This window comes from Anguilla rostrata, chromosome 4, assembly GCF_018555375.3.
Source record: "Anguilla rostrata isolate EN2019 chromosome 4, ASM1855537v3, whole genome shotgun sequence".
NCBI classification, from domain to species: domain Eukaryota; kingdom Metazoa; phylum Chordata; class Actinopteri; order Anguilliformes; family Anguillidae; genus Anguilla; species Anguilla rostrata.
Window position 1 is genome coordinate 15,082,019 of NC_057936.1, and position 19,900 is coordinate 15,101,918.

The 19,900-nt window shown below is 40.8% G+C and overlaps 1 protein-coding gene across 1 annotated transcript; it reads right to left on the reverse strand.

Annotated features, from left to right (window-relative positions):
- Window positions 1–1,447: 1,447 nt before the first annotated feature.
- LOC135252614 (uncharacterized protein C18orf63-like) lies at window positions 1,448–18,807 on the reverse strand. Its single transcript, XM_064330894.1, has 14 exons — window positions 18,547–18,807; window positions 17,479–17,627; window positions 17,181–17,259; window positions 15,861–15,917; window positions 15,585–15,696; window positions 12,866–12,907; window positions 10,966–11,042; window positions 10,468–10,577; window positions 10,195–10,291; window positions 8,472–8,557; window positions 6,871–7,054; window positions 4,306–4,872; window positions 3,506–3,589; window positions 1,448–2,003 (listed from the first exon to the last, which is right to left on the reverse strand). Exons 2-14 carry the CDS (start codon window positions 17,610–17,612, stop codon window positions 1,881–1,883), a joined length of 1,752 nt encoding a protein of 583 aa, XP_064186964.1. The 5' UTR covers window positions 17,613–17,627; window positions 18,547–18,807; the 3' UTR covers window positions 1,448–1,880.
- Window positions 18,808–19,900: the final 1,093 nt, after the last annotated feature.

Below are 19,900 nucleotides of genomic sequence, written 5' to 3' on the forward strand. Positions count from 1 at the left end.
GTGTGGCACTGTTTCCTGCTGCATGCACACACATGCACGCACGCACATGCACACACACATGCAAGCACACACACGCACACACACATGCATGCTCACACACATGTACACACGCATACATACATGCACGCATAAGAACGTTTACGCACATGCACCCACACGTATGCACTCAAACATGCACTCATGCACGCACACACACACGTACACACACACCCACACATGCAAAAACAGATCTAGCACATAGGCCTTGTCCCTATGAATGAGGCTCATTGTTTTGGAAACGACTGAAGAAAAATTCTAAGCTGATGATAATCGCCATGATAGGTGTGCTCTACTTGAAGATCAGTAGAAAGCACGGTGTGTTGGTTGACAGTAACAGCTATGCCAAGCAGCACTCTATTAAACACTTTAATAAGCAACAATCCCTGTTCCAGTAATCCAGCTTTGTAAACTTGTTCTGTTATGTATGTCAACCTTTAATGTGTTTCATAAATATTTTCAGTTGTGCGGATATAGAGAACTGGGGAGCCTATCTACGTTAGGTACGTGAATATCAAGAGGATATCCCACGCTAACGACAACAATCTGACCTGGCCTTATCCTGGACTTCTTGCAAGCTTCACTTGTTTTTATGTAACAAGAATAACACCGTAAATACGAACACATAGACTGAGCTCTTTGTTTGCTGGCACCATGTCAACAGGGAAGCTATTTTGAACACATCGCTCATTAAAACTAATTACAACACCGACCTGCTACGGTGCTGTCAAGCACAGAAAATATATCTGCAGAAATGTGTGAAGCAGTGTCTCTCACACTAATGAATAACAGTTACCCTTAACAAGGGGGAACAAATCGCCATAAAGAGTCTGGTTCGCATTAGAAACTTTGATACATGGAACATTTTCGCTCCCAAAGAATGTTACAGCCATAAGAGAGGAAAGATATTCTTACCCTTGCAAGAAACTTTCAGCCTTTCAGAGATTTCTTCAGGTCATAAAGATTTTCCCTGCATAAACAGTTAAAAAAAGAAACCTGAGAAGTGTATCTCTTGCTTTCCAAAGATCGAAAGCTCTGCGGCTTTCCCCCTGCTGTCTGCGATCAAAGATGCTGCAATTTACATTTCACTCAAGCGGCTCTTGTTCGACATTCAATTTGGTCTGGGGTATCATTAAGGCCAACTCTAACATCCGGCTTTAGAACATGCTTACCTTTTACTATACCCAACACTTGACAATTCTTTGAAGGGTATATGAGGATAATTTATTCATCCTGCTCTAAATGTTCTCCAATTATGTGTTTTACATTTAGCAACAAAAGAGGCTCGTGTGTCCAAAGTTCAAATCATCTCAAAAAAAAGTAATTACATACTCCTTTATTCTACAGCTTTTGACTACTTAGCCCAGCGTGACATTAATTTTTAAGAGGGAAAAAGACAAAGAAGCAGACATTTCCTTCTTCAAACTTTAATGACATAAAAAACAGTTTCAACACATATTGTCAAATGAGGAAATATGAAACCATAAGAACATCGAGACTGGACAGCATACCTTTGTGTTCATAGATACAACACACTGAACAAAAACGGCCAGCATCACAGACACTGTTTAGGCTTTGCCCTGGACTAAATTTAGTTTTGCACGGAAAATCTCCAATCAAAATAATCTAGGACTAGCCGTAATCTGTGTCTGTGAAACTAGCCCAAATTGTGCTAATTAAATTAAACACAATGGCCATGTAAAATGAATGTCATCCATACGATCAATGCAGAAAGACCCGCTAACAGTTACTTTGGTCTGAAGGTAAAGTACAGGTCACAGTAGCTCGCGGCTCGTGATGGGCAGCAAGCGGACCAACGAGTCCAAACGCGAGGGCTGCGGCTCCTACGGTTCGCTGAGGCAGTGCATCACCTTGGCGACCAGCTCCTCCTTCTTGTCCTTTGAGCGGACGGGCACTCCTCGCCCCCTTAGCCAGGCCTGCAGTGACGCCGCATTGATCTTCGACAACTGTGGGAAGAAGAGCTAATCCGTCAAACAGCCGATCAGCCCTTTCGGCCGATCAATCCTCATTTATCTTCCTTCGGCTTCCTTTGTCTGAGGAGGTGCTTTTTCTCACAAGTGCAAAAGGCTGACTGTCCATCACTGCAGTCTGGATTCAATATTTGTCACTAACGTTGACTCGCAATTAAGTGTAAGTGTTTTCTTTTCCTTTGTAAACAGTTTGGCAAATAACAAATTGGCAAGTAACATGCCAAATTTTTTGTGCAAGTAACACTTAATGTATTACTTTAATTTAATTTAATCCGACATTTGAAAGTAGTCAATGTTGGCATTTTTGAATTCAGTTTTTGAACACAGATTTACCTACTTTTGTCAAAAAAGTTCACCTTACTTTGCAAGCAACCTTGAATGTGGTCATATAGAATATAGACAATTCAGTCGCTTTCTTAGTATTGTATTCCACTACATTAACATTACACATACAGACAAATATATGTATTCTATACTAGGAAGTTAAATAATATATTCAAAATAAATTTTATGACCATGAAATGATGTGGCAAATAAAGGTTAAGGCGGTTAATTGTCTGTCCAGACGTCAGAGAGCTTTTGGCTTCGCACCTCGTAGGCAGTCATTTATTTATAATGGCAGTGCAGCTGTGTTCCTTTCCCTGGCACCGGGCACAACAGAAATATTATTACCGGGACATTCTCCTGTAATGGAAAGGCACCCTGTCCGTAGCGCACAGCGAGACTGATTGCAAATGGACAATCTGGATTATGTTCCTGAGGCAGGCGGTTTTATGGCTTTATGAAGTAAGGAAGGGTGTTGCATGCCAGAGACATTCAATCACTGCCCGGCTCCTTCAGATCAACCGAACGCGCATATACGAGACTTCGTCTTTGATCCAAACGAGTCAGGCGATCTCGTGTTTTTAACAGCCGTCATGATCACGATCGACCGTGATCTCAAAAGCGTCATGATGCTCCACGCCGGTGTGACATGGTCACATATATCTTTTGAAGGTTTAACTCAGTTTAATCTCTCAGGGCTTTCATCCTGACAGATGGGCTTTAAATCCTGTTTTTTAAATAGAGTTACCCAGTGTGCCACAAGCTATATTTGCCGTATTTTCCCTTACCCAGAAACGCATTCCTGCGATATGAATGACCTCGTCGTAATAAATTCGGTGGGAAAATAAGTTAACGCACTCAGACGACCTCCCAATGCCCTAAATCAAGAGTTGGCAAAGCTGGTCCTGACAACCCCAAATTTATCATTTGGTTTTGTCCTTTCAAAAAGATTTAGGGGCCGGCAGCATCTAAGATGTCCGAGGGCGATCCTGCCGAGCCCTTCTCTAAACATCGATGTTTAAAATGATAGCGTTGACTTATGTGCGGGTCAAGTTACAGGGAAGCATCTGCACTGTTGAGGTACAAACAGAGTAACCCCAGCAGAAAGGCGGGAGGGAGATGGGGGTGGGGGACGGGGAGGCGGGCTGCAGCACCTGATGGCTCCTTGCATAATGCTCCACGTCCACTTCCGCGACGCTGACCTTGGCTTTCTTCGGTTTAGACTGGAACCAGTCTCCCTGAGATAAACACAGGTTGCAGGGCTCCAACGGTAGTGGTGAGGAGAGAGTGAAAACTGCACGGGACTGTAAAAATGCTTTATGTACCTACGCCACACGGCGCATAAACAGTCTGCAATCTGCAACTGCAGGGTGACACCGCGGTATTTAACGCTTTATATACAAAGCCAAACAGACAAGCCATTCTGTGGCCTTAAAAAATAAAGCACATTTTAAATGATCTTTTATGTTTCCTTGCACCTCTCCATAGTATATATACGCTGCTATCTAATCTACCATTTATAGTTAACGTAACATTGTCTCAAAAACTTTGGAGAAACTTTGGCACTTTATAATAAACGCGAATAATATTCAAAGTAATCTGTGCAGCTATATATTTAAAGACAGATTTGAGAGAGAAAGAGAACAAAATCTATACACACCAACTGATGTTGTTGGTGTGTATAAATGTTGGTTTCCTTTGTTTGAGAAGCATAGTCTCTAGAACAGGGCTGCCCAGCCTTGTTCCTAGAGATCTACCATGCTGTAGGTTTTTATTTCAACCCTAATTTGGCACACCTGGTTCTAATAATTAGCAGCTCAAGGAGATCAGTGAATGAGGTGTGCTTTGTTAGGAGTTTGAGTGAAAACCTACAGGACAGTAGCTCTCCAGGAACAGAGTTGGGCAGCCCTGCTCTAGAACACAATGGCAAAGATGTGCAGTTCCTGTGACTCACCCCTACACTGCTGGGGATCAGCGCAGGGATCTCTGTCCTGATGGCAGGAGATTGTGGGACAGACTCTCTGGGCTCAAGGTCTCTCCCTATACCCTGACTGTAGTGCCCCTGCTGGCACGATGGATTCTCCACTCCAGGATGAGAGGCGGGGCCAGGCTGGCTCTGCCCCGCCCCCAGACGGGCCTCCTGTTTCCGCTTAGATGAAGAGGCGGGGCCAGGGGCGGGCCCGTCGGACCCTGCCGGGGGCTGACCACCCTCCTCCCGCCTCTGTTGTCTCCTCTCCGCCAGTATCTTGGTGACGTTGACGTGTCGGTCGAGCGCCTTGTTTCTAAAGATGGGCACGATTTTGTGGGCGGAGCCGGGGGCGGGGACAGGCCTGCTTGCGGGAGCAGCATTAGCGAGAGGTGCCTGAGAGGCAGCCCCTCCCCCGCCGTACTGGGCGCCGACGCTCCGCCCATCTGGCTGGCTTGCAAATGGGGCATTTCGGGGTATGCCGGGGGGCAGCTGAGTTAGCACGGGCCGGCAGGCGGACCTGGTGGTCAGATTCACCGGCCTGCTGCAGGGACCCTGCAACCAGAGCACTAGACTTACGGACAACAACAGCAGCAAAAACACACAAGTCCCGTACCGATGGCAGCTCTAAACAAACTAACAGGATAATAGCGTTTTCACATGCATATATACGATAATGCATTTGCACAGCGCGCATCAATTATTTAGCGAGAGAAAATGAGAAACCAGTTCAATAAAAAAATAACCAGGTGCCACCGGCTCGCAAAACGAACGACTCCAAAAAGATCCCCACAGTTATGCATACTAAACGAATGCAAACGAAATAGCGTCGTTTCTTTTAACTTAACAGCATGGACGTCATCGTAAGTGCAGCTCGCCAGGACGTACGCCACAAAATTAGCCTTACAGACATCTGTGCAGGCTCAAGAGCAGAGATTTATTGTTCAATCATATGGCACATCATTTGTCAAATCCCCTGTCGCCCGCCCAGACAAATATAAATATAATACGCTTAGCTTTGGCAGAGAGTTACTCCATCTGTAGACGACGACAGACCGCAGGAAATGACCTAATGTATCATCTACTATTGTTTCACCTCAAAATTACCTTTTTTTTCTCTCCCAGATTGGATAAATCACTTAAGTATTTTCGAAGAAAACAGCCCATATTCAACAAAGCGTGAGCACTGAGAGAACTTCACCAAAGCTCACTCCGCAAAAATCTCACACGGCCAAAAGGACGATGAAGGATTCTTGCCCCAGGAAAAGAAATACATTCACAGTATGGCACCATTAATCAAATCCGTATTTTTGTGATACTGCAGCAAAATATGAAACAAGTCTTCTTCTCCTCCCTTCCCTATGTTCCAGTAGAATAAAAATGTGATGACATAAAACAATAATCTTCAGGGCTGCGTCAGAACAAAAATGAACCAAACGTGACCATGTTCCAGATATTACACAAATGTCCTTGATCACAGACTTTCTGCTCAGGTGAAGGTTCATGAGAATAAAAAATACCAAATAAGGAACTGTTATGTTAACAGTCTGGGGTGGAACTATCACTAACAAGGAAAGTTAAACCATTGTGTTGGGTTTGGGTCAAATTAACCCATTTTAAACTTTCAGTAAAAGAGATGTATTTTTGAGAGATGTGTTGCATAACCATTGACTGAACCAGCGTAAATTTGGTTCTTGTTCTGTGTTTTCATCTTCATGAAAAGATGTCTCATGAAAAGAAACACAGATGTCTTCATCATCTGTGTTTGCTTTATCTCTTTTTGACAAAGATAAAAAAATAACTGAGATTGTCAGTTCAAAACAATAAACATCATGCATGCATGAAAACCTAGTTTCATTTTAATTGTTCATAGATAAACATAGTGGATTTATAGTACATCTTTATTAAAAAAAAGAATAACACTTTGATTGTTAAATGTGATTGAGCAGAGGTAAAATGGAACCATTAATAACCTATATATATATATTGTTTGTGTTTGGAATTGATATGTATTGCTATAAAATCCGAACAATGTCCTGGGTATGTCTGACTAACAGTGCCAACAAGAAAACACAACACAAAGGTTAATCAAATGTTTCAATGTATAGTGCAATGACCATTATAATTGTGCTTTAATTCTCCTGCTCAAAAAGGAAATATCATCACCTTGACCATTCCAGATTTAACCACAATATATATACTTATTTTCAGATTTAATCAAAGACTCTAAATAATAAAACTATAATGATATTTCTCATTTCTCTGTACAGAGCAGATACAGGGTTGGTATCAACATTGGCATTTCTAAAAATAAATGCAAGCAAAAAGGCAGTTTGTTCATCACAAATGAATATGTGGAGAGTTCTGCAACATTTTTGGTTATTGCAGAACTCACCAAATGTGTACTGTATGTCTCAATGTGAGTGTTTGTTTATATAGTGAACCTATATATGTATGTGTGTGTGGACGTGTGTGCACGTGTGTGTGTGTGTGTGTGTGTGTGTGTGTGTGTGTGTGAGTGTATACATGTGTGCATACGTAAGTTTCCTGTACCTGTGAGCCAGGAGTGCTGAGGCTGGTGGTGTAATAGCAGGGCTTGCTGGTCATGCGGATGGGGAAGCCACATACACTCTGGAGTTTACCTCTCAGGTCTAACATGAAGGAGCTTAGTGCCCCCTGCAGGTCAAACCTGGGAAAGCGCTGAATGGGCTCAGCCCTGATGCAGCACAGGGGGTATCTAAGCCAAGGTTAAGGACATAAGACAAAACATGTCATACAAATGATAGAAATGATTTATCTTCAGTCTTTTCAGTATTTCCACATAGGGTGACTCATTGAATGTACCTTTTTGTCTGTACTTCTATCCATCTATCTATTGCAGCTATAACTATCTGCAAATGTCGTTCACAAGTACAATACGCAGAATTGTTTATTTTCTTAATACATGTTCAACCAAACTTCCTTATGCACCCAGTACATATAAATCACTCCATATGACCTCACACACAACTGGTAATGTAATCCCCTTTAAGTCTGCAGCCTTATTCATACAAACACAGAACTTAGTCCACACAAAGGGCATCAGCCCCTACAGAGCCTGCATAAAATTACCATTCTTCCTCCCATAATGAAAACCACATTCTGAAAAGACTGGCAACATCGACCTGAGGCTCTGTGCTAGGCTGCTTCATCTTGGCACTGAATGACTCTCAGGCTAGCGGCAAAGGTTCAGAAACTTGGCAAACGGAGCAGAGCACAATAAAGATTCTTTGCATTTATATGCAAGAAAAGAAAGTTCAAAGAGGTGAGTGCCTGTATGTTTGTTGCTGATGTAACATTTTTTATGGGTACAAATTAGTATCAATAACAAAATGATGTGCTTAGAAACTCAAAATATATGAAAAAAATGAGAAAGCTCTATGTTGTCAAGAGACAGAGCTGCTAATATTTTACACACACTTCAGTTACATTGTTTAAATATGAATGTTAATCCTGCAACTCGATAATGATATGACATTTTATCTTTTTTTACACTTGTTGATAAACTATGGTTAGCCAACTTTTATTTTACAAGAAACTGCTTACACGACAGAGCAGTGGATAGGGCTAAGACCTTTCTGTGTGGAGCTTGCATGCTCTCTCCGCTTCCACGAGTCTCCCATAGTCCACAAGACATGCAGGCTAGGCTAACTGGAGACTCTAGACTCCTAGGCTGGAGACGAATGCCCGTAGGTGTGAGTGCATGTCTGAGAGGTGCGTCTGCTTTGCGATAGATTAGCGACCTGTCCAGGGTGTATTCCTGCCTCTCACCCATTGCATGCTGGGATAGGCTCCAACTCACGAACCAGACTAGGAATAAGCAGGTTACATAATTGGTGGATGGATGGAACTAAATGCTTACGGTCAACAAAAGTACAGTGTTAGAGACAATAATGTAATTTCAGCATTACTATGCGTGTATTTTACAGACATAGCAACCTCCATAACATGCGTAAGGACACAGGACAGGACCCTCCAGTGGACCAGACTGGTACTGCAGAGTCAGTGTTTTTGAAGGAAGCTGGAGTGAGCTGTTCCTGAAAGAGATGAAACAAACAGCAATCTTCCCCCTTCAGTGTCCCCTTTTTGGCGACGACTGACATGCAAAAGGATACGTGAAGAGTCTCTCTCCCACCAGCTTGAAGTACACACTGCAGTAGACCACATCCTGCTCATCCACTAGGGGAAGTTGGTACCCATACTGCACCACAAACAAAGGCCATGAAAATAAGAAGGGTTGTCAGTACATGCCCAGTCAGCAAAAGCCGGAATCTAGATGCCTTAAGGGGGGTAAATCTATATTGAGAGACGTATTGACATAAACAGACTAGGAAAACCGCAATATAGCTCAGGTTTTAACTGGGACATAGCCTGGTTACGTCCTAGTTGACCAGAAAACTTTCACTTTTCAAACAAATGTAGCCAGGTTTTCACACAAACACTTAGACTTTTCACAGACTTTTCACCACAAAAATCTTCACTGGGTCTTCAACCAGACTTCAACCTTTTACCCCTGAGGTTTATAAAGGTAATGAGCTTCCAGTGTCCAATTTTTGAATTTGAGATAACATATCTTGAGAACTGAAACACAGCATTAGTCAATAAATAACACAGATTGCAAATACTTGACACTAGAATTTTGACTGAGCCTTAAATTTAACCATCTGACAAAGCCACGCCCAAAGATCTCTCGCCTGAATCTCCCCTGAGACAGAGTCAGGACATTGGACATTTTATAGCCTGACCCAACTAAACTGATGTTGATTTTTCTCATTGATCATGCTATAGACCCCCCCGCCCCCCCCAAACTTAACCTTGGTATGTAAGCCTTTGCTTTTGTACATACAATAAGCAAAATCTTACCAAAGCAATGTTGGTAGGTTTGAGGGGGTCATCTATAGTCTGACCTTAAACCTCTATAGTTCCTTAAACATTACTAAGAAAAAAACATACAGAGGGTAGCCTATATGTTGCCTCCCAAGCAAGTGCAAAGAATACTTCTCTGCTTCATTCAACTGTGTTCACAAAAGTCAAATTATACAGCCTAGTATCCAGTCCGAATTTTTATTAATCAAGCAGAAACAGTGTGTTCCCACTCTTCATCCAAGCGAATCAACAAACATGGCTTAATTTCACATTTTCAGATTGCCCATTTTATTATGCAAACAGAACAAGATCCCCTACCCAAGTGCCCCTACCATGCATTGTACCAATTCAGCCAAGCATTGCAAGCAACAGCATGCATTATAACCAAATGAAATGAAAGCATATGACGAATAAAACAGGGCACTATTAGGATATAAACAAGTACCCATGCTATTTAATGACGTATGAAGTGAAAATGCAAAAATACCATTTTCATATCCAACCTAAATTGTTTATTTACAAAAATAACCCAAATAAACTGAGTCACAACAGCTTTGGGTAAATAAATCAAAATTCTGTAAAACGTGTGCTAAATGGAAAGGGGTTAGAAAGACAGGATGTATTTGACATATTTGAAAGAGTCACTTCTGGCACAGACTATATGGCAGTGATTTTTCAGGTAACTGGTTTTAGTAGCTTGCCAAACAGTACCACAGATTTGCACTGCTCACGGTGAGTGTAATTGTCACTGCCGACCGTGACTCTAATTTTCGCTGCCGACTGTGACTGTAATTTTCGTTGCCGACTGTGACTCTAATTTTCGCTGCCGACTGTGACTGTAATTTTCGCTGCCGACTGTGACTGTAATTTTCGCTGCCGACTGCGACTGTAATTTTCACTGCCGACTGCGACTGTAATTTTCACTGCCGACTGTGACTGTAATTCTCACTGCCGACTGTGACTGTACTGTACCAGACTGCTCCAATGTTTCCGTATGTCAGCGTAGGACTGAAAGGGGCACTCGGCAGGTATCTGGTGACTGATGCTAATGATCTGACCCCTCTTCATACTGTGGACAGTGAAATATCACGTTAATTGTCAGTGTATCAAAAGCATAAAGACTGCGAACAGTGAAATGCTACAATTATGATACCTAAATGTATTCTGTAAAAAGAATGATGCGCACACACATACAGACACAAACTCTCTAAGATGGCTGGTCACAGGGAGCTAACTGAAAGATACCTGGGAAGAATGTAGCACCAGTTACTTGGCAAAGAGAAGGAATGAATCACTGTGTCCCTGCTGCTGTGGAACCTCCTTATCACATTGTCAGCAATGTCAAAGTCCTCCAGCTGACCAGAAACAAACACAACCACCAACACTGCATTCAGAGGTTAAGAGCTTACTATCCAATCAGTCGGAGTGTGTTGTTCGTGTTGTCTCATTAATTTTCCTCTGCCTGACCTGGAAGAATAGATGACTGTTTCATTTCTTTTCCTCACACTGACTAAACTGCGAGGCCTGTGCATGGCCATCATGTTACTTCATGATGTCATCACCACGAGAATGCCACCGGTTTTGACAGATGGCTTATTATGGGACAAAAATGAACAACTGGAGTGTGCTGCAGTGCACCTGGCGTGAAAGCGGTTTTGTTGTAATGTCATGGACACTGTGCGGCTGTTCATTGCGACTGTCGGTTTCCTGAGCGTGGGCGCGCGCGGGCGGGATGCTGCTCACCGTGGCGGGCGGGAGTCGGACCGCGTCGGCCTCCACGCTGAGGCACAGCTGGCTCTCGCTGACGCTCAGCTGCGTTGCTGTCAGAGAGACACAGCCCCCGTGAACCCTGCGTGCTCGCATGCGAAGAATGTGAAAGTGGCCTCAGACTTATGGCCACATCCTGTTTAAGATCCTGAACCACTTGCATACCTTACATTGCAACCCTCTCGATGATAAACTACCTTCGGCCTGTCATAGGGCTGTTGTTTCTAGGCTGTGTAGTAGTATATTAAGTGAGGAATATTTCCATTTTAGCTGAGGGTGAGTCTTTACAGCCAACCTCAGTAAATCTCAGGAGGGAAAAAGCTTTACCATGTACTATAACTATAAATACAACATCCCCCCAGGCATTGTGTCAATTATTTATTTTAAACCTATTGCATTAGAAGTTGGCACACACCTCTTGTGCTAGCAGGCCACATTTGTCAAATTTTGATTAATAGTGATTATCATCCCAAATGTAATTCTGCTTCATAATTTATTAATTCAAAACCATAACAATTACTCTTACTTTTATGTTTCCAAGCCTACATTAGCTTTTACAATATAAGCAGACTAGTATTAGACAAAGTTTTCCTGAATAAATTGCTTGCATTTTCTATAACTTCATATATTTTCTATAACTAACTATCAATCATCAAGACACCTGTGATGTTATGGGTCAAAATTGACCCATCTAGATATGTCTAAAAAGGAAAAGAAAAAAAGGCATAAAAGTCAGTTTTTAGTTCCTAAAACCAAATTTTATTTTGCTCAATATAACAAATTTATACTGGACGTGAACAATCATATTTCTAAACAGACAATACCAGACGCAGGATTATCGTATAATTTCTTCCAAGAACATCTCTATAATTAAAGAGTCTCTTTCTGTGTGTGTGTGCGTGTCTTTATGTTTCTACATGTTTACACACATACATATATTGCCTGAAGGAAGAGCAGCCACTGAAATGGACCAGGCATTCATCTACAGTGATATCAGGCACTGGACTGTAATATGTGGAAAGTGCTCCACTCAATTTCCCCAAACATCTGAAATGGGAGCAAGCTTGTCTTTCATAGAGCGACTAGGTCTTGTTTCATGATTGTCAAATCGAATAATTCTTGACATGACATGAAATGTTTGCATTGACACAGTAGCATGGGAAATAGTCCAGTATGACTCAGCATCCCACAGCTAGCAGTAGTCCCCTGACTGGATCTGTATAGTCCAGCTAGAGGCAATATCCCCTTATAAAGCATGCATGTGTGTTTCATCTAGCTTCTTGCAGCTATTACTAAACACTTATCTCCCTCCCACGTTCATCATCTCAAGCACAATTTTCTCAACTGGCTCAGTGAAAAGCTCAAAAGCAGACTGTACGTCTTGGACATGTGACACTGCATATCTGGTGGGCCCTGGGATCACTCGGATTACATTCTCAGTTTTTGCTCGTCCAAAAGCACCATAATATACTGCCATTTTCTGACAAGAACATGTCATGGCTTTGAGCTCATCAGAGCTCTCTTTATCATGGATCAGGATCACACTCGACATCTACTTGGGGGTAGACTCAGAGGGGAATCTTGCTTGGGTCAAATTTTATCAACAGAACTACCCATACGTTTTTAATGCAACATGCCATACTATCAATAGCCAATATTCTTTGCCAGGTCGAAATTTAATAATATGGCAAACATTGATTTTTTTTATTGCTTATATAACTATTCTTGAGGGTATCATGAAGTCTTTCTGACATATCAACTCAAAAACAGATCAAACTCAAAACTCAACTCAAAAACAGGTCAGCACAAAAGGAAGGTTAAATAAACACAAATGCATATCACCTTTGTTAGAAACACAGAATTATTGTATACCCACCAACAGCATTAAGTTTTCCAGAGTAAGACAGAAAGTCCATTCCTGCAGAAAAAAACATACTGAAGATAAGATGATTATGAAATTTGATTATCATGGTAAAAAGGTTCTTAATCTATTACCTCTAATCCGTATTGATTTAAGCAATCATGTATTTTAGTTGTAATTAAGGGACATTTTAAAATGAAGCAAACACAAGACTTTCAAATAAAAGGTTGCCAGCTTTGAACTTTGATAGTAGTAGTAGTCGTAGTGTTTATGTTGCACATTACTGGGTGTGGTCAGAGACTAATAGCCAACACAAGCAGTTTGTATACATTTATGCTTGATGGCATAATATATTTAATGGTTAATATATATATATATCTGCTCACATACACTACCACTGTAGGAAAATTTGAAAGAAAATTATACCCCAAAGCTGACTATGAAAAATATCACAATCTCAACAATTACTGGTTCTCAAAACATTCCAAGAAATTTAAAAGGTAATGCAAAAGTAGTACAAAATCCTTCTGGTTTCCTGGATGTCTGTTGACCATTATTTGTAATTCCAAGGAGTACTGTAGGAACAGTCTTTAGGGAGGGGTGCCCAATGCGTCAACCACCATTAACCAGGAGATTGAAGAGGCCATGCTGGCAGACCGCGTGTCATTTAAAAAAAATGCATCAGTTAAAATTCTAACTCTTTCCATTTTCATTCCTCTTCCCTATGGCTTCTGCTTGACAGACAGGTACACTTGACTAACATGAAATGTGGCCAATCTGCTTCCATGGAGAACTTTGTTACATTAAGCATACCCATTTATGATACAGAAACAACTCTAAACTCAAAATTTTGTGGTGTGGTCACGTAAATGTCCAATACATATGACATTAATATATCTGATAGTAACACAATAACTTAGCCAATGCATTTTTATATGGGGCAGAGCAGTCGTGGTGGTGACACGATAGATCTGGTCCATTTTAGGCAGGGGATTTTACTTTCACTAGCTAACGGATATTGGTGCTATAATCTAAAACTGGGATTATACTTTTTCCAAATCTTAATATCTATATGGATAATAGGGTTGAGGCCTGATAGTTGAAATTACAATTTTTAGAACCACTTCCAGTTTCAAGCAGAAACCAATGTGGTACGATTTGGTTTTGTTATATGGATAATAATTTGACTGAAGTTGGAGGTTACAACTGGCTGGGTTTGACAATTATCTGTCTACAAATATCATCCTGTTCTAGAAGCAGGGATAAACGTCCATGCTTTTAATAGGTATTCAAGAGCATAACTGAATTACCTCCTAACATATTAATGCTTGATCTCATTAGAAAGAGAGTTAATTCATGATAATAGCATAGTGCTTAACCTTGCTTCCAACAACATAAGTTCACTATCATCAATAAGTACATGGTCAGCTTTTTGGCAGGCCAGTCCTTGTCATAAATTAACCTGACCCCCCTTCCATTCCCTTCTACAACTTAACTCAGGATCACCCAATCAGGGAAAACATCCTCAAGCCATGCTGGGTAAGGTATTGAAGATGGCCACAGTATATAAATAAAAGTGTTGGACAGTGGTTGCTTGCAACATTATTAAATAAGCTCAAAACATCTACCAGGCTATCTACCTGGCAAACTAGCATTTTCAGGTGATATGACCCAATAGTGCCAAAATACTCATTGGTAGAACACATTGTGCTGGCCATTGAAAAAGTAGATAGCAAGCCAGAAAAATCAGGGCACCCCTGGTCTTAGAGCTCCATTTTACATTGCAAATACTGTCCGGCCGTAACACCATTGTGCCCTGACAAGCACATATCAAGACTCAGCTGTGGTATACAGTATATATACCACAGGGATAAGGTTTTAAGGGATTATACTAAGGGTGTGACTTTGTCAAAGCCAGTCAGATAATTTATCTTTTCTCCTTAAAAAACCCCAATTTGCACTGCCTTAAGTGCTATGATATAGCAAGATGAGTGCGTCACTCAAGACTTCAGCATGTAACGAGTGTGCTCTGAGAACTTTAGTGGTGTGTAGCTGGGCCTTATTCATTCTTGACCATAATATGTATTTTCATCCATCACCCATCCCTCACCCATCCCTCTCCCAAAGGATCTTGCAAACTGTCAGAGTAAAAAATATTTCCGTTTTATCAGCGTGCTGGACAACATTACCCCTGAGCTTGTGTTTGAGCTGTGAGTTTGTACCAGCCCTGAAATAAAGCCCTTAGAACATTATTCAGTTTTGTTATTCCCATTGAAAAAGGATTTGGTTGGGGCGGCACGGTGGCAAGCACTGTTGCCTTGCAAGAAGGAGGTTCTGGGTTTGAGTACTGGCTCACCCAGATTCTCTCTGCATGGAGTTTGCATCTTCTCCCTGTGTTTGTGTGGGTTTCCTCCACAGTCAAAAAACGTAGCCCTGGGACTATAGATGACAATGAGCCGGACTGGCTAATTCTAGCACATTTACATAAAAGTTATTAATGTGCATAGTCCCTGTCAAATAAACTAATAAAATGTTCATGTGTAAGATTGTATGGAACATGGTTAGATTATAAGATTTCCTTGACTTTGAAAGAAGTTAAAATGTTCTCAGATTGTTCAGGGGGTAATATTCTTGTTATAAGGTTATCTGACAACCAAAAGGAATGAATGTTCTCTAGGATTCTTAAAATATTTTGTGCTGGCTGGGGATACTACTTAGTCTGGCATGGTCCTACCTGCCACTAGGAACTGCCCGACCTTGTTCCAGTTGGGAGCCAGTTTGACAGTCAGGGTGTACGAGAGGCAGACCTGCAGAGTGCTGGGGAGGACCCTCTGTGGAGCTCCCATCTGTACCAACACAGTGAGTCAGTGACAATCACCATCAAAAGGCCCTGTTTCTCTGCTGTCATGACATACAATCAATAACAACCCACACAGCATTCATTTGACTTCCCATAATATGCAATCTGTCATACTCAAGGTCTCACTGTAATGAATTAAAAAGAGCTTACCTGCAGACCATGTCTCTGTGTATACGCCTGGATGATCCCAGTCTTGAAAAAGGTTATCTGTGGGAGGTGTGATTTCATAATGGTTGCAGCACTAAAATGCATGGTGCAACAATTAAAACAAAGGCAATGATTGGTGGACTAGTGAATCCTGTATGTAAGTGTTCAGTGTCAGCACCCTGGTGTCAACAGACCAGTATATTGCATGGTGATAAATGATAAATTGATAAATGGACCATGGTTCAATAAGCTTTATCTGATATATTATTGGTTTCTGTCATATGACATTGGGTCAGACATTGAGTATAATGCTGACTTTTCACGTTTAATGAAGTAATATTGGCATGCCACTTTACAGTATGTACTGCAATGCCTTCTCTGTAGCCTGCTCTGCTTTCCCCTAATCTGAATAAAGGGGAAAAAAACACCGTACACAAGGAGTTCAGACTGTCCTCTCAAAATGCCGACACAGCATTCCCTATCATTATGACAAGCCTCAACATCCACAGGAAGATTCTATGTAGAAAAAAGTTACCAAATTGAAGTAGGCCTGTGATAATGCTCGTAAATGTTGATGGTTGGAGTCTGTACTGTCAGAAACCTCCTTTACTTGTCTTTGTTTTGAATGGCTTGTTTCCAAAGTATAGTGTAGAACATAATTTATGGAATGCGCACAGACTACTTTGGTTTTATAAGTAACATCTGTTCTACAGAAGCTGCTTATTTAAAGAAAAAAAGACCCTTGGCTTGAGTGCCTGTATTGACACTGAATGTAATATCTGTGTCAGGATAATTACAGAAGACCAAACAATATTGTGAGTTTAACTGAAACCACATCACATAAGTTTTAGTAGCAATAAATAACAATTCCACAGTTGGCTGACTGTCTGTTTTTCCTTGTTTTGTTTCAAACGGCTAAAAGAGACAAGCAATCTATAGATACAGATTGTGTGTGCAGGAGTATTTCTTTTCTTTTGATTATTGAATTATGGAGGTTGTATCCCCCGCACCATGGACATGAGCGGAAGTGTGTTAATATGATTTAAAAGGAGGAGATTACACTGACTTTCAAAGAGATGTGATTGCTGGAGCTCTTGTCAGGCTCAACTTACTGATGTTTAAGGAGCAATGATGTCTAAGGTGATGTCGAGAGCAGCCATTTTCCATGTGAGCCATATTTTAGCTGAGAAATATCCTTTCACAATTTTATTTCATTTTTTCACAAAAAAGCATAACAATAATATAACAAATGCATAACAATAATAATAACAACAGTAAAACACATAACATAATTAGAAAATAAAAGGGCAACATCATACTTACAGCCATTATAACAGTGATCTCCTCAAATGACTCCAAAGCAGGAGAAGCTAGTATATCTGGATACAGGGACAGTAACTCTCTGCAAAACATGTTGTAGTGACATCATTTATTTTCTTCTAGTAGTTTGTTCTCATCCTTGGAAATATATTGCACTTGCGGCACATTTCATTAAATTAAAAACATTAAATAGTTGAGGTAATTTGGGCTATTTTTTTGTGACATGACATGTGGTATATCTTCTTAGAGTTTTCAGCAGAGTAACAGGCTATCATAAGGCTCCCCCTCAGGCCTCCCTCACCTGCATGACTTCACCTGTGTGTTCCTCAGTTCCCCGTCATCTTGGCCAAAGAGCAGGGACAGGGTGACAGAGCACAGCTTCCGTGCGTCTGGCAGGTTCAGGAAGAAGAGGTTCTGCTCTCCTTTATGGCTCATATTCAACAAAGTCTCCTGTTAGAAGTAGCTCATGAGTCGAAAATGTTGATGAAACCTGTCTCTGAATTGTTGAGACATCATAATGACCACCCAGTAAATATTATGTTGCAAAATACCATAGGTAGCATACTTTGTACCTCTATCTACCTGACAATGGTTTCTATGATTATTGTAACCCTGCTAAAACCTTGGTTAGGCTATATCCTCAATTTAATCGGCACATCCGAGGATTAACAGGGTGATTAACAGTGGAACTATACTGGAAGCAGCCTATAGCCTATGCTGTTCAATAAAACTAAAGCAACAATGGTAAGTGGGAAAGAGCGTGGGGACTTGATAACAAAGTTTTGATCGCTACCAGAAATAAAATTATTAACCTTCTACACTCTAAAATAGTATGTGTTAAATTAACTCTTACAGAGTACATATGGTCCTAATTGCACTCATATGTACTCTGTTAGAGTTGAATTAATACTGGACATTTAGCTACGGTGTATAAAACCTGATTATGATATTAAGCGTCCTTTTACTTATGCTTAACTGGATACGCAAGTTAGTTTGACTCAAGTTAATCGGACGAAACATTTATTAATGCATAGTCATTGATGAAGAAGAAAGTGCTATCAGGCTGTGTCCGGCTACCAAAATAATTAAGATATCCGATGTTTTGCAGGAGATAGATATATTGTCATACACTGTAAAACAAAAACAAACATTCTCACGTCAGCTGTGCAGATGCTGAAGCAGCCAAGCGCTATAATGATGATTATCCGTCTTCTTCCTGTTCACATTATAGTCCTACGCTACATAAATCTCCTTGTGTATGTGCAAATATTATTGCTGATACATTCCAGCAAAAGTATTATCGATAACGTTACACTGCAAGTCTGTTTCCCAGACATGCCGATATGTAGGCTAAAGTAGGCTATCTCACCCGGTCAAGTTTCTGTAACCTCTAGAAGTGCGAAATCCCTCAGATACTTTTTCGTGGCTGTGCTGCAGGCCTCTGTCTAGCCAAAACGTATTTTTACAGTAACTTGAGCCTAACTGGGAAGATTTTACATCTATCTGAAACGTTAGAACAGGTCTCAGTATGTCAACCAGAGCAGCGATATTTCCCGCATTCCTGCTGTAGATGTCGTTCGTTGCTTATCGCGTGACAGTAAGCTTTCAGAAGGCCGCGTGTGCGTGAGATTGGCAGAACTGCCCCGCCCCGCCCACGTAGGTTTTCTCTCACGAAAGCTGTCAGTTAAGTAAGTGGGCCTATTATATGTTTTGAGCATCTTGTATTTTTTCTTCCACGAATAAGGTAATATAAAGGGCACATAAAAGGGTGCATTTCATATTTTGTTTGTTCGAGCATTTACATTTACCCTGTCTGAAAATCAGCGTTGCAATTATTGTGAATGATGGTTAACATTAAAGTATCTGTACATCCCATACAATAAAGCTTTATTGTCGTCCTAATCGCCCCCTGACAAGTATTCCTGAATTACTAAAATGTATTGAGGGTGATGCTTAAAATACTACTTTTAAATATTTAACACTTATCTACACATCAAATCTCTCTCCCACAGAAAAAAAAAAAAAAAATTATTATGTCAAGCACAAATTGCCAAAGTCATGTGGAGGACAAATGTTTATTGAATATAGGCCAAAGTGTGTCAGAAACACTGATAAATGTTAGAAACAAATAAAAATGTATATGTAAACTTATCTGAGAATATTTCTGTTAAAACCGTCAGTGATTAAAATGAATAAACAGCGCATTATTCTGAACTGTATCCTAACCTCTATGCTCTGCCTCCCCAGTACCCAGGTGGTGAGGATGTCATATATGAACAGCCGGGGGGCAATCAATCAAGTTATGCCAGAGAAAGTGTTGAAAAGCCTCGCTTAGGAAACTGCATCTGGTAAGAGGACCCTGTCTTACAACAATAGCAGGTGCTGAGGAAGGCCATACAAAGTGTCTGCCATTCCCATTAACTTAATGTAGTTTTCTCTCACTTACAAATTTTCTGTTGTTCCTCATCCCATCTCACTATATAAACTGCCACGAGAATGGAAGTGATTCCAAGCAATTTAAATCCTTGGTCACACCGATTTCTCTACTTAGTAGTAAAGATTAATTGATTGAACATATTGATTTCAACTACTTACAACTGTGCAATTTAGGTTAATGACAAGTTTAATCCTGACAATGATGTGAGGCTTTTCATGTACAATATGAATTGGACTTCTGCGCTGTCTAAAGATTCGCCTTTGTCATGCATTTGTAATATGTGTTA

What these genes read in the sequence shown, in the direction of transcription:
- LOC135252614 (XM_064330894.1), bottom strand. Translation starts at nt 17,612, where the DNA reads ATGAGCCATAAAGGAGAGCAGAACCTCTTCTTCCTGAACCTGCCAGAC. An exon ending in TGGAAAACTTAATGCTGTTG is followed by an intron (nt 11,043 to 12,865) that starts GTGGGTATACAA and finishes TCTCTCTGACAG; the next exon opens with CAACGCAGCTGAGCGTCAGC. An exon ending in TCAGCACTCCTGGCTCACAG is followed by an intron (nt 4,873 to 6,870) that starts GTACAGGAAACT and finishes CTCTGGTTGCAG; the next exon opens with GGTCCCTGCAGCAGGCCGGT.